Genomic DNA, 15,851 nt, shown 5'->3' with positions numbered 1-15,851 from the left:
AAAAAAATAATAATAATAATAATAATAAAAATAAAAACAAAAATAGCAGCAGGTGGAGCTCAAGGGTCTGTCCTCAACAGCAAAAACACATAATACTGTTTCCCCCGTCGTCCCCGTTCACGTGGAAAAACAGGCTGTGGAGGTCGATCAGTTCTGGGAAGTGGTAGTTGTCTCTTTTTGCTTCTCCCCTCTTTTATCGTTCCATCGTCCGATCAAGCGACCCCCACACATTGTCCTCCATTGTCGAGTCTCTTCTCAGCAGATATTTCTCTTCCGTTTTGCACTTTGTCCCCCCCCACCCCGCTCCGCGCTTCACCCGGCGCCCCCAACCCCCCTCCCCCCTCCCCCGTGTCCCGGTAGAGGACGGAGCGGGCGGGGGGGGGAATCACCGTTCGGGCTCCGACTCCAGCGCCAGCACGCGCTTGCGCTCGCGGCATTGCTTCTTGTGGGCCGGCCAGTCCCTCTGCTGGCACTGCGAGCCGCAGTAGCGCGCCACCTGGCAGCGTCCGCAGATGTTGAACTCCCGCAGCTGTGGACGCAGGAGACAAAGGTGGTCATTATGCCGCCGCGTCGACGTCCGCGGTTTCGGGCAGCGTGTCGGGAGAATATCAATGCTCGCAATCGACTTCGCGAGTGGAGCTCGCGGGGGAAAAAAAAAACCCAATTGTGTTCCGAATCCATATGACCGCCGCATAACATTTTTTTATGCGGCGGTTATTTTATTTATTTTTTTTCATTACTCTTATACCAATTGTGATTTTGCTTTTTGCAGGTTCTTTTGGGTTTGAGTATGTTTTGTATCATTATGTTGTGGGATCTCTCGAAACCCTCGATAAACATAATAAAAAAAACAAATAAACAATAAAAATGGGCCCAGTTTCTACAATAAGGCGTTTTTTTTTTTTTTTACTGTCCGGTATGTAATGGGAGAGAGACGTACCCTCCTCTCGATGAGTGAGCAGGGCGGGTAATGACACTCGTAGTAGGTACAGGAGCACTCCTCCTCCTCCACCAGCTCCCCGTTAGCGTTGTAGTAGCGTGTGCGGCTCAGCTCGAGGTACTGCTCTTCCACCGGATCAGCCGGTACTTGCTGGATAGCCAGCCAGTACAAAGACTGCTCCCTGAACAAAAGCAAATACGGGAGGAGCATGAGGAGGAGACAAAACGACAACACGTGGCCGGAAGCAGTTCAGACGCCTCCATAGCGGAGCATTCATTTGCGTCATCGAGAAGGACAAAGCGTCGCCGTCTAAATATCCAAAAGGTAAACAAGTGGAGCCAAACTCAACACGGATAACCTGCTTCATCGACAACAGGTTACGGGAAAGGTCTGGTATAGAATGTTCAGTTCACGATGACATGGCCCGCTGCCCACTCCGGTAAGATAAAGGAAGTCTTCGGGGGCGTTTTTGGATTTCATTCCGCAGCCTTCATTTAGCAAAAGGCTTCCGACTAAAAGCAATTTCAGTCGTCACGTGGCGAATGGAAAGGATGACGCAAGTGCGTTCACTTTCAGACTTTTTTACTCCACTACATTCCACTACATCAGTTCTATTATTTAATCATACTTGGATATCAATTACACTGTATTCGATTATTTGACTAGCCAATCAGGGTGCAATATTAAACCAGCCAATCAGAATGCAGCATGCACACACGGCTCCTTTCCACCCTTCAACATGCTATAGGGGGCGTGGCCTTGTTTTGTTCACATTACAAAAATGAACTGCAGGCCACGGACGACCAGTCATGAGACACTGGACGATGTTCCCATATAGAACCCAGCAACAGACTCCACTTCAGGCGTTGTTGGGGGGTGGTCCGATGATCTAAGTGGCTCAAGGCAGATGCACACGTACCTCTGCTTGCTCGATATCTCCTCGGGTTTGGGGCTCCACCCCACCGGTACCAGGCGTAGGTTGTCAAGTCGGTTGTCTACAGTTACAGAGTTGATGTGGACGACTTGAAAACTGGGAGCAATTCCTCCCCTGTGTTTCTCCCTGCGGGGAACACGTTTGCAAATAAGCGAACCGGAAAGATACAGCGAGGAAAAATGACAAAACAGTGGCTCATAATGAAAACCCTATTTGGAGTCATAGAATCCCCAAATTGGGCTGCTTATGAAGCCTTTCTACGTACGTCACAACTCACCGTGATAACGGTGGAAGACACGTTTAAAACTTGCAATCTGACCATTTGAATCCTCAAACAAAAACCCTTGAAGTGGCTCCTCTTCAGGGAGGCTGAAGCGGGGGGCAGTTCAATGGAACTCAAGGTTTTGGCAGGGCTTATCAGCGCCCTGCTCTATGACGACGGGGCGGTCGTGTGCAGGGCCAAGAAAACAGATAAAGATGTCTCCCCGCTAACTAGACGAGCTATCGGAACCGCCGCCGCCGACTCACCAAAGAAGCTCGTGGAGCGGCCTGCCCGCCCAGCGCCCTTTGCCGATGTCGAAAGCGTAAGCAAAGATCTTTGCTCCATTGCCATCCGCGTCCACCTCCATGCGCGCCTGGAAACCAAATACAGAATAAAAGTTTGTGAAAACAACGACTTCAGTTATTCACAGCGGGTCATGTGATCAACAGGATAACCATTTGTCATAGCCACGCATGTTAAGACGAAAGCCTCCAAAATGGCATAATAATAATAAGGTTAATCTTAGTATTTACCTCAAAGGCATAATTTTCCACAAGAGGTATGTCCTGTTCATCGATCAGTGTGTATTTTGTCTGAAAAACAAAAGAAACAGATTAATAGTCTTTAAAACAAAACCAAACATCAATCAAGTTCTTTAACAGCAGGAGAGCTTCTTACTCATTACCCAGCGACTCCTTTAATACGTGGAGTTTGTCTCCACAGGCAAGAGGACAAGATGAAAGTAAATGCTAGTTGTCAAAACATCACACACAGTATACGTGTCGTGTTCGAGAATTAAAAACTAGTTTAAATGACAACCTTAAAAACAGGAGACTGACGTCAAGCCTCTTTGCAGCTCACTCAAGTAATATGATCAATAATCCTTGATATGACATGACACGAGCACATTTCCCATGTACACACATTAAAACAAAACCTGCCCGCCGTGTTACAGAATAAGCGGCCTTCACTTAAGTGTGACGGCAGCATCAAAAATAAAATCCAGAATTTAACTAAAGGTTAAATAAAGGTTTTCTTTTCAGGGCTCCTTCGACTTCGGCACAACCTGCCTGAGGAGCTTGGGCGGCAGAGTCACTTCTCAAAACCCGTTTTTGTAGATCCGCTTTTATGTGATGTCGCACCCTTCTTTATCTTTTTCATTTTCGACTTATTTAGTTTTATTTCTATTTCTCATTATCATATTGTATGTATTTATTTGTTTTTTTTTGTCTCTATCGGCTTTTACAATTTAATGAATGAATTTAATTACTGTTTAATAATGTTCCTTCGCCTTTTAATTTCATGATCTGAACAAACAAAACTTTGTAAACGCTGATTTTAAAGGCTCTATATAAATAAGCTATTATTATTATTATTATTATTATTATTATATTATAATAATTTGAGGTAGAAATGTATTAATTTGGTACATCAGAGGTGGAGGTGTACCAAAAGATTTTGTTTGAAACCCTGTTGAGTGGTGCGACCATTTGCCAACAATATTGGCAAAGCTAAATTCCAATCACAGTCGATCAGCACATTGATTGAATAATAAATGAACATTACATTTAAATCATTATAATGGTTTTGCCTTTATCGCAACACGTACACACGTGCAGTCACTCCAACCACATCAGCAAAGCAGCACTGCGAGTGAAGCAGTCGGTGCAACCTGTTGTTAAAAACAATGGTTCACGGTACTTCATCAGTTCATTTGACAGGACAGGTGCTGAACGTCGCTGTAGTAGCAAGGCAGACGCTCACCGTAACTACACAAAACAGCCAATTCATTAAGTGTATGACTCACATGCTTATTTCAAGGCAGCCAAACTGACTTTATCACACCATACGCAGTGGGGCGTTGCACGGACCCATGTTAACTTCCCATACATCATCTGTGCGTGCACATTGGGCGGGTTTCTGCCGAGCATTGTCAAGGCTGAAGGACTATGAGCACTTATCTTTTTTTAGTGTCAGTGATGGTATGAACAAGGCTTTTTAGTCATTTACAACCTTATGTAAAAATGTAGGTATATTGTTAGTCAGCTAATATATATAATAGAAACGACTACCACATTGGTAAACAATGCCCACTACCTGAGTTTCCGCTGTTATTGTGCAGCTGCCAAGCCAAGTTATTTTCCAGCCGAGGCCCTACTCATAAATTGCATTCATGTCGAAACTGTAAACGAGGCACAGTTTCAAGCAAGATTATATTTTGCCTGTCTCCATTTCTTCACTCATCTTTAATTACATGTTAACACCTTTGTTTGTTTGTTTTAACATACGGTTCCGTGGGTTTTAATTGGTGTCGTCCAAGTTAAGAGCTGCGCACAGTGAACCAATGTGCAAGCATCAAAAATACTCTATAAATATAAATGATGAAGCCAAATCCACATCATGGCACACACTGCTACACGTGTACCGTTTATACCGCCCTGTCTCTCTGCCAGATCCAAGCCGAGCAGACCGGGTCCGTGTTAACATTGGAATGGAATGATACAAAGCATGACATTGGAATGGAATGATACAAAGCATGACATTGGAATGGAATGATACAAAGCATGAAAATGACATAATCAGATAGTCAACTAGCTGACCAGAACTGACACAAGTCATTTTTCAGTTTGTTCTGTGAGGGTTAGTTTGCTAACCAGTGTGCATCTCATCAAGTTTATAGGTTATAATACCAGACACCATGAGCAACTCTGAATAAATATAATATGCACACAAACAACAATAGATGACAATACATTCCATGGGAAAAGCGATTACACAGACTGCAAGAGAAAGAGAGTTGAAAGATACTTGTAAGATAAATACTGAATTCAAAATAAAGATCATTACTAATATGGCTACACAGTAAAACATTTTTATATGTTAAGCATGTGAGCATTTATAAGCTGACTAAGATTGAAAATTACCAGGTTAACATATGCGCTTAAAGGGGGCCTATTATGCTCAAAAGGGACCGACACTTTCCAACGAACAGTTGGTCTCTGAGGTCTCAAAAACATGTCTCAAGTTTTTTGTTGAAAATACCACTCAGATTATGCATTCTAACATGTCTCTAAACCCCTCCTGTGCCTGACGCTCGGTTTCAGAGTCTGTTGCCTTCCTGAGGCCCCAACTCCTGTGAGCCAATGGGGTTTGAGCATTAGCAGTAGTGTTCCGTTGTATGAAGAGCAAAAACACTGACTTATTACACCTGAGCAGTCCAGCTAAATCCACTTCTGAACAAATTTGAGGCGAGAAATAAGCAAACCCAGTTGCTGAATCTTCACTTGTATTAGACCTACAAGGCCTAAAGTTTGTTCCGACTTTGCACGATCTGCGTGGCGCAGCCGACTGTTAACGTTACTGACAATTAGGGGTGCAGGATTAATCGTAAAAATATCACAATCTCGATTCATACATCTATGTGATCTAATTTCTAAATTACGACGATTCTGAAGCGTCAAATGGAGATTCAGTTGCACAACACTCGTTCCCACTCCCCTATGAATTCACCTGCATTCACGTGTTGGATTCTTTGCTTCGGAACAATCCCAGTGCGATATCAAATATACAAAAATATAAATATATCTTTTGTCTGTTATATGATTTTATACAAGTGATAAACTGGAGCCACAACTAAAATAATCACCAACCTAACTGTGCCGACGGACGCGATACAACCATGTCCAAATCCACCATCTGCTTCCATGCTACAAGCTGCACAAAAAACGTCCTCCATGAAATTAATAAATAGAAAAAACTTCTATATCAATGCATGGTTTATATTTAAGATATTTAAGTGCGATGTTCCAGAGAAAAACGGCATCTACACTGGCTCTGGCAGATATGCACAGAAGTTGCTCCCCCCATGTGCTACGTAACATCCGACTAATGTCCGTTGCAGAGGACGGCAAAAAAAAAAGTTTATTTAGAATTAATATAAATGTATTATATAGGGCTTCCCCGTGAAAGTTGACGAGTCTAATCATCAGTCGGAAACCTGTCAGTTGACTGAGATTCAAGCAGCGCAGTCATTTTTTTCCCCCCAGTAACTCCGTGGCCATTACGATAACAGGATAAAATAGAAGCTCACAAAATGATCAAGGAAAACATTTCAATGAGGAATTCAAAATAAGGAGAATCATGAATATATGTTTTCATCCAGACACTGCTCTCCATGCACCCCGATGGCGGAGCGCAAAACAACTAAAACGAGTGTGGGGCACGGAGGAACGGGGCACAACTTGTAGACTCATTACGATTATGTTCTGCGCATAATGCATGGAGAGGGGGTGGTCGAAGAATGTCATGGAGCAAGATTCCCCATGACACACGGTTTCGCTCCATACCCACATGTTTTGTTCCATAATGACACTAAAAATAAAATAAAAAAACACACCATTTTGGCTCACCGGTCACGGCCAACCCATCGCTGGCGCGTGCATCGTCTGTACCGTTGGAGACTGAGACAGGTGCGCAAAATGCGACCCAGTCGCGCAGTAGGAAGAGCCAAGCTGCCCCGCGCTGCCGCCGAATATTCGCATTGAACAGCCGAATCCGATAAGACTGACAAAATTCTGAGTCAGGTACAGCCCTAGAATTATATTTATTAAAAAAAATATATTTGAACTGGCAAAATGGGGGTAATAAATAGTTTCTCAGAGATGGCAGTTACTTGAGAAATGTTTCTTTTTTTTCCTATTTATTATTGCAGTTTTGCACAATAAATGTTGTTAAAATACCTCTGTACTATGTGACATATGTCCTAGTGACATGGTTAAGAGTACAGTAATAGCTGCCATGCAGTTTCCATACCGGTTCTTAACCCCTTCAGAAGCATTCATATTCAAATTTTAAGAAAAAAACAAATATAGTGTGATATATACCGTTACGCTACGCTTCAAAACCGTGATATCAATTTCAGGTCATATTGCCAAGCCAATAATTAAGTTCATCACCTTCATTAAGTGTTCTAAAATAAGAGAAAGGAGACTTTATTTTTTTATGTTAGAAGAGACTTTTAACTTTAAGTCAAACACTTTTATGTTGATATTTAAGTCAAGCTCTGTGTATGATATGTTGTTTGAGAAAGAGTGCAATCAATGTTTTTACTGAAAAAATAAGAATCACAAGAGAATCATGATCTCAATTCTTAGGGAGAAAACTTGCGATTCACATTTAAGCAAGAATCGCGCAGCCCTACTGACAATACACAATTGTTTTTTTTAAATACTTACGGACAGTCGGTTTTGTCAAAGACAGTTGGTATTGACTACTTTCTTTTGAAAGATTTGTGCTGGTCTCTGCAGCCAACAACAGGGCACTTCCCATGCTTGGCTCTTAGCTTCGATGCTAGCGGGTCTGGTGGTGCTGCAGTGGTGGGTGGAGTTACTCAGACGAGGAGGGGACGGGCGGGTTCTAATTCTTTTAAGTCTCAAGGCGCCCGATGCCGACCCGTAGGACTTAGACACAACTTTAACACATGTTTGGTTAATACACGGCTCACCAAAAACTGACTGCGTTGTATTGTTTCACAGTTTGTGTGTTAGTGGATCCATCAGTGACCAGATGTACTGAAAAAGTGGTTTTCACCATTTCAAATGCCTCCTCTTCTTGTCCCTCACTGCAGTGCCCTCTCTTCCAGGTCTCTGTAACAATAGATACAGCCTAATATTTTTTCAGGACAAAAAGGTATGGGGAGAACCTGTTGTGTTACTGTTTGCAAAGGTTATGACTTGATCTCCTATTTTGCAAAATGTATTTTGTTCCAGAAACCTTAACGAGGGTCTCAGTTTGTTCTTGATAGCGGGGCTTTATCTCACCGACCGCACAGCACAATCGACGTGACCCTGACATTCCATCACATCACTTTCCTAGACGCCATATTCCGCGCTGCATTGGTGTCGAGTGATGGCAGTTAGCTTTAAGTAATTGTACAAAACTTTTCGAATGCCACATCTTCTTAAAGCGAGCTGTAAGATTAAGAACAAATACAAATGATAAGCCATCGCACCGAAGCCCACCGCACCAAAACTCCACCCAGCGTCTGATCACGTTTGATGCGTACCACCATCATTATCCACTGACTTGGAAAAACATATTTACTACCGCCAATCAGAGCTGTTGTCGGAACAGTGGCGCGATAAAGAAATAAAATAAACATACACCGTCTTCTGCAAGGATCTAGAGCCTGTAAAAAGACGCATTACAGGAGTGTTTTTTTTGGTATGTAGTTAAACGAGACCTGATGCGTTAAAAATGTAACAGGTACTTATGACACCACAACATTAGCCACCTGGGCATCTTGTTGACGTTAGAAAGCCAATAACTACTGGAAAGAGGCAAAAAAAAAAAAAAGAAAAACAGTGGATGACCAGCCCTCTATTCGAGGATGGAGGCATCACCATCTCATGGAGCATTTGGAGCAACACCACCTCCTACTCATCACATTTCACCGCCTACGATTCCTCTATATTTTTTCCCCCCGACGAGACAAGTGGTTTGTGAAGCATTTAGGTTACAATGTCAACTGTATTATGTAAAATGTTGAAGCAATGATAAAACAATATTAAATAACCCGGAGAAAAAAATCCAAATCTTGCTATAACACTGTTGACTGATTAATGGTATTTATTATTCAATGAAAAGATATATTATGTTTATGGTGTTCCACGATTAGGAGCAAAAGTCAGTCCCCAAGAAGAGTAGGCTGTTGCTTTGCCAAACCTAACACCCTCCCCTATATTATACACAATACTTTGTGTTTATAAGTATGTGCACATTCATGACTGTAAGTGTAACAAATTCACAAGACAGGGGCAGTACTTGTCACACACACACACGACCAGAGGAATTGGCCAGGGCATGAATCTCAGCACATTTGTGTTTCCCGCTGTCTGCTCAAACAAGTCAAAAGAGAGAACTTGTGTTTAGCAAGTGCAGAAGGTGCGTTAGAGCAAAAACAGCAAAGAGAGCTGTGGCCCCTTGAACTCACCATGTCCCCGATGAAGGAAACCCATCGAGAGGTTTGGCTTTGATAACGCTGTGCACGTAAACACCCATAAACAATTGCCATAAGCTGACTATTGAAAATCAGGCTACTAATGTGCATTTAAACTTAAATATGACTTGCACTGTGTCTAGCGAGCATTTCTGACAAATCTGCTGTAAACTCACTGATGCGACGTCACACCACTTCATGGGCAAAGGACATGACTCTGGACCTGAATCCAGTTCGGGGGCGGTTTTTTTTGCACTGAATGCAACATGAATAGTCTAAGATCATTGATCAGTCCATTCATTATATGGCCAATTCAGCGCAGTCAAAAATGGGCTACGATCAGTGTTTTAAAATACCCAACATATTCAAACAAATGTATAAATCGGTGAATGAGATGTCGCCGCATTATGCCCAGAGATGACGTTATATGGCATGTACTCAGGTGTTATCGCGTCAGTGTTTTCCTAATCATCACGTCGCCAAGAAAAACCAAGCTGACAGGCTTTGAGAAACAACTTGTTACTGTGCACAACGTTGTCAACATCCTGTCCCCACCGCCGCATCGCGGTCGCGTGTGATCCCGACTCCATTTCTTGCCGGACCCGCAAGTTGATCCGCAACGTCCCGGTACCGTTTGGACACAAACAATTCCGTTAAAACCTACAGAACCGACCCCCCCCCCTCGCCCCCCTTCGGGAGACACGCAACGCTTTGAACATAAACAATGCGACTTAATCCAGGCGGGTTTAACACACATGTCCAGCCACGCACCGGGAGCTGGGCGGGAGCCCCCCGGGTAAACCACACCGGCACCGACCGCTCCACCGGCGCTCTGACCCACGACCAGGACCGCGTCGCTCCAGCCGGCATTATGCAACATCGTGTCCGTTGGACGGCCACGGAGGGACCGCCGGGCACCGCACAAAATGTCTTTGGCGGCGGTTTTCTCGTCAGCCTACCCCCAGGACACCACTTACAGCGGCGCGGGTAGACCCCGCAAACGGCAACTTTAGGGATAGTGGCATAAACGCACGCTGCGTGATTCATATCGACCAAAAAAACGACCGAGTTTAAAGCCCGCACCTATCAACCTGGACGTGCCACCGGTGCGTGTTTCTCTACTTGCGTGGAGTTCTTGTTCTACCGGGGTTAGCATTAGCTGCTAGCTCGCTACCTAGCCAGCTAACGCTAGCTCCACAGCGCCGCGGCTGAGAAAGCGGGGGAGCCGCGTTTCGAGACGCCGTCAACCCGCTGACAAACCCCATTCCCTCCCGGTTGAGCAGCCTCCGCACCCCGGCCGTTATTACATGTCCACCGGCGGCTCCGGCCGCCCGACCGTTTCTCAGAGCTCCGTGACCACCGCGGGCCCTCCCCTGGTCGCACATGGCAGACCTGGGATCCGACTCACCTTCCCGGCCACACGGCCAAGGCGAACGATCCCCAGCTTGAAGTCCGACATCGGGAGAGCGGGCGGTCGGCGAACGGAACAGTATGGTCAGCCTCGACGGCTCCGCGGTTTTAAACTCGTCAGGGCGACCCCTCAGCCCCGAAGGAACGCCGGTTCAGCTCCGTCGGCTTGGGATGGGACGAGGCTCGGTACCGCCGCTTGCTCCAGCCTCGAAGCGCACGGTTCCCAGCGCGGCGTGTCAGAGCTTGTGTCGAATTACGGTTGACACGTGATTGTGACGTCACAGGCGTCTGACATCACCGAGCCAGCGGGAATCGTTTGTAGGTTTTTCATTTATCATGATTATTTATTTATTTGTTTTTTTTATTATTATTTTAATAATAATAAATGTGTTTAATGTATTCCATCCAATTGCATTTTATTTAGTTATCAGTAAGTTCATAAGTTCATAATGACTCCAGCACTCCTCGAAGCGTGAAAACGGGAGATATCGACAGAGTAATCGACACATATTAGTACGAGAGGAAAAATAGACAGCTTTATCTGTCTACTCTTCATTTATTGGTCTTATATTCGAATATATCTATCGCTCTCTATTCGAATACACATCGCTCTCTGTAGACCTGTTTTCCCGTTTTATCGTTTTCATTCATTTCTATGAGTTGATGCACTGATTCTTCTTTGCTTTTATAAAATGTATTTTATAGCTTATGTAAAGCGCTATGTGTATGAAATGTGCTGTGCAAAAAAATAAACAAATAAACGTGCATTGCCTATATAACAAAGTGATATAGAATAGACAGATATTAATAGGATAGATCATTAATACCAGCTGTTTGAGAGGACACTTATTCCACAAGTGGAAAGAGTGGAATAGAGAGTGTAGAACTAGACAAATAGACAATGGAGAACTGGCTCGCCCCACACAACAAGGCATTTTATCAGCACCCTCTCCAAATACTTATTCTAAATATTTCTAAAATATTCTAAATTCTTAAGTCTTTAAGTCTAAAGTAAAGTCAAGACAGGGAATTTCAACCTTTTATTGGAGCATATCGACGGAAACCACAATATCTGTTTTTTTATTGCAGAACTTAAACTGAATACGAACATCAGAAGATCGACATGAAATATGCAGCCCCACAGGTTTTTGTCTATCATGTGCAAGATGAAAACCACTCGGGCGTTGATTTCACAGTTTCCATCTCAGTATTATGAGATGGAAACCGTGAGATCGACGCCCTCCGTCTCCACATGTGACTGCTGTGACTCATAGGGGCCCCCAGGTGTCGCTGTGTTCTCCGTGTCCAATGGCCCGAAAGCTGCGGCTACTTTTTTTTCGGCACAAGGATGGAAGAAAAACCCCAAATCTCCATAATGTTTCGTCCAGCCACCACCTGTCTATTCGCTATCAGGTCCATCAGTATTTTCCACCATATTAATTCTGTCGTAACGAGATATAAGTGGATGGGACAAATAGCCTAAATACCCTCAACCAATCACAATTTGTCTTACAAATAGCCTTGCCCAATAAGAAATGATTCCCCATTTAAACAGTTGACCAACAAAAGCTCCAATTAGACGGAACAATAGTAGCGTATAAAACCCACGGGTCCTTGGATTCCATTAACTGGTAAGCGTTGAAAAGTTGAATTTCCATGCACCACGTGCTCTGTAGTCTTTATGTGATCAGCAAACTGTCCTTTGCTTATCAGTTCTAGGAGGACACAGCGGAGATGCAGGACACGGTGGTGGCCAAGCCGCTTTGAGGGGCCCCTGTTCTTCAGGTTCTGCGTGCAGGTGGAACTACATGCACCCATGAACTTACCTCCCTTCATCCGCCTCATCCTGCCACAACACCTGAAGCATTGCTTTACTGGGACTAGAACCTGCCTCCCCCAGTCCCCCGTGATGGCCGGTGATGATGGCCACCCTTAAACACGCCACGTGTATTCTGTCCCCATAAAGAGAATTCAGTGATTTGTTTCCGAACACATTAAACGTAGAAAACCATTACTTGAAGACACATGAAAAGCCTGAGAACGATGTAGTACTCAATTGCGAAGTTAGACCGTTCAAACAGTTTTTTACCATTTTTGTTATCTGGATTTTTGGGGGGGGGGGCGGGGCTTAATCAGACTCGATGACGCACTGCAGTCCTACTTTACATGGCCCCTCCCCTAACAGTGTATAAAGCCGCTGTGGAGCGCCGCAGCTCGATCAGAGCGATCTTTTCGCAACCCCTGTTTTATGAGCCCGGCCCTGGTAGCTCCAGCTGGGAGATGTGTGCGAGCGACTCGTTCTCCGGCTCAGCGGGTGGGCGCTTTGTGCTCACCAGTGTTGCCGACTGCTTTCCAATGAATGCGGCTAACACTAGCTCCGACAGTCGCCAAAAGTCGCCAGAGGATGTCGTGCGCTAGTTTGCGTATTGATTACGTCACCGCGTAATCGTTTGCATAAAGCTCAGTGGTTGTCTCAAGAGAGATCACCATATAAAAGGTAGATAGAGAAATCTTTGGCCAAATAATCACAAATTCACTGCAGGGACATCTTATATTTGAAGTAGAAAAAAAAAATCTACAGAAAATATTATTCTATACTGTGTATTTATTATAGAGAGTCAACTATTTATTATCTAAAACTAGGTATTTATTTATTTATTTATCTATTTATGTGAAACTATTTATAAATCAATATCTATTTACAATTATTTAAAGAAATGGTGATCAGTGATTGGTAGTTGGGCACGCTGTCTTGCAGCCCTCTGGCCACACCCACACCTACTGACTGCCCAGAGGAGACGGAGAGACCCCAGCGCTGTTGGCAGAGGAGGTGTGGACTGCGATTACTCTGAGCAGCACGGTGCATAGGAATGCATTACAATATAACATATTTGAATATATGTCTCGCCATTTCCCTGATGGTCTGAATAAGTCCCTGAATTTGTCGCCAGTCGCTTTTTAGAAATCAGGTCGCTAAGAGGGTCTGAAAAGTCGCTAAATCTAGCGACAAAGTCGGCAAGTTGGCAACACTGGTGCTCGCTGAAGGAGAGTCTGTCGCTGCAGCGGCTCTCAGTGTGCCAGGTTTCAGCACCTTCAGTGGACACGCCCCCAGCGTCTCAGAACAGAGGGAACTGCCTTTTTTTTCCACGGTTTTGAAATCTCATTTTAAATACGTGTCAATTTTTTGATTCATTCAAATTTGGCTGGGTGATTAATAACGCATTTTCATGTGGTGTGAAAAACTCAGAACACGTTCATTTTTGCTTTACAGGGACTTTGTTGGGAAACCCCTGGATTACCGCCAGGTTACCTCCCGATTAGGGGCCTTTCTGTGTGGAGTTTGCATGTTCTCCCCGTGCTCACATGGGATTTCCTTCATGTAACATCAGTAAGGACCCCCAACAAAAACATGCAGAACATCCTCGTCTGACCACCATGGACATTTGTAGCTGGTCCCCGGGTGTCGCTGTACGCTGCCCACAGCTCCTGGCTGCCCCCCCCTGGAGGAAGGACAAGCTAGGATGGGTTAAAAGCAGAGAACTCATTTCACCGGCCACCATTTGAAGCATGTGTGTGTGTGTGTGTGTTTGTTGTCATCGCCGCACGAGTGCATGCATATGTTATGGTGTGTGTGCCGTGTGATAACTCAAGATTCTTTTACTTCTTCTTGTAAAGCGGTTGACTCATTTATCAATTTACGGCAGAGGTAATAGCTGTAAGCTATTGCTCTTTACACTCAGCCTCAATTCATTCAGTTCCCACTTTATTTACACCAGGGGATTATGTAGGCTCAAAATCATTACAAAACTCAATGCCCAAATTGGTAAATCTATTTGCACTAAGGGTGTATGTCTGGCAGCACCAATCCTTGGTGTGTGTGTCTGTGTATTGTTGCATCAGTCCTTGTCTAAACATGTCCACTCCTCACTGTATTGAAGAACAATCATGTGGAGCTCCACCACCAATGGTAAATGGTAAATGGACTGCATTTTATACAGCGCTTTTCCAGTCTTGCAAAGCACTCAAAGCACTTTACAATATACGCCTCACATTCACCCATTCACACATGGATGGCAGTGACAACCATGCAAGGTGCACACCAGCTCATCGAGAGCACTTCAGGGTTCAGTGTCTTGCTCAAGGACACTTCGACGTGCTGTCGGGAGGAACGGGGGATCGAACTAGGAACCCTCTGATTACTGGACGACCCGCTCTACCTCCTGCGCAAATGAGTGCAAATGAGTAGTAATTGAGTAGTAATGTGTAGTTACTGAGCGTCTTTTTAATGATCATACATGGCAGATTTTAAGCCATCACTGGAATTTTAAGAGCATCTCACTACAAAGGCAGACACGGGAAATGCTGTTAAGTAGCACTGACGCAAACAAGTACCAGTTGGGTTCTGAGGTGCTTATCATTTTTTTTTGTTGTGCCAGCCCTTATCTCATCTCAAGATGGGTCCTGGAATGATTATGTTCATAAATTGCGCAAAGAGTTCATCATGAGGGTCAATAGATGGTCAAAGTCATCTTAATATCTAATCTCTCGCTGGGTTTTTGGCCACTCCAGACAGAGTGGGCACTGGGGACAGACTGAGGAGGCAGAGGATCAGGAGGGATCAGCTGCTAATGGGCAGTGGTGGGTGGTTGCTGCGCATCCATCTTGGTCACATGTTGGGGACCCCTGCCCAGAAGCTGCCAATCACCACTTGATGAGACCAGAGCTGGACATCGGCTTAAAGGAGCTGACTGGCAGGCGGCATCAAATGTCTAGTAGAAAAAATATGAGACTGCCTATGGAAAAAAATTTGAAAATCTTGCCCTGCAACAATGGATCATAAATTTAAAATGAATTGCCCTGTACTGGGAAAAAGACTGGGAAGCACTGTTACAATTGATTCTGAAGATGTCATACATTTGTGATTTTACATGCTTGATTTTAGTATATTTTACAACATTTTACACAGGTGTACTGCCTGGATTAGAAACAATGGCAGCTGTATTTACACACTTATATTCATAACTGTCAATATGCCATTATTTTAATTCCATGGTGTAAGTTTTCTGCAATTAAGAGTTAATTCTGTGTTATTGATTCCGTTTTGAACAAATTTGTCACAATAGATTGCTTGAGAGGACATTTTCATTATATTTTAGGGTCAATCACGAAAAAGGGTTTAAAAGGGAAGTAACACATAAATATTGAGAACCATTTATTGACAGTAATTTATATTGTAAAAAATAAATACAATTAAAAAAGTATCTTGTTTATTCATGTATGTCTATTAAGTTGAAAGACTTAATTTGTT

General features: G+C 43.9%; 1 protein-coding gene across 1 annotated transcript; it reads right to left on the bottom strand.

Moving 5' to 3' along the window:
- Positions 1–385: 385 nt before the first annotated feature.
- Positions 386–10,681, bottom strand: zmynd19 (zinc finger, MYND-type containing 19; the record flags this gene model as incomplete). The annotated part of the gene is made up of 6 exons (XM_080017449.1): positions 10,542–10,681; positions 2,670–2,729; positions 2,403–2,509; positions 1,860–2,000; positions 941–1,121; positions 386–529 (listed from the first exon to the last, which is right to left on the bottom strand). The coding sequence occupies exons 1-6, from the start codon at positions 10,590–10,592 to the stop codon at positions 386–388; spliced, it is 684 nt and encodes a 227-aa protein (XP_079873575.1). The 5' UTR covers positions 10,593–10,681.
- Positions 10,682–15,851: the final 5,170 nt, after the last annotated feature.

The sequence above is a fragment of the Zeus faber genome, assembly GCF_960531495.2.
Source record: "Zeus faber genome assembly, chromosome: 17".
Classification (NCBI taxonomy): Eukaryota; Metazoa; Chordata; class Actinopteri; order Zeiformes; family Zeidae; genus Zeus; species Zeus faber.
This window is presented reverse-complemented; position numbering and strand designations above follow the sequence as displayed.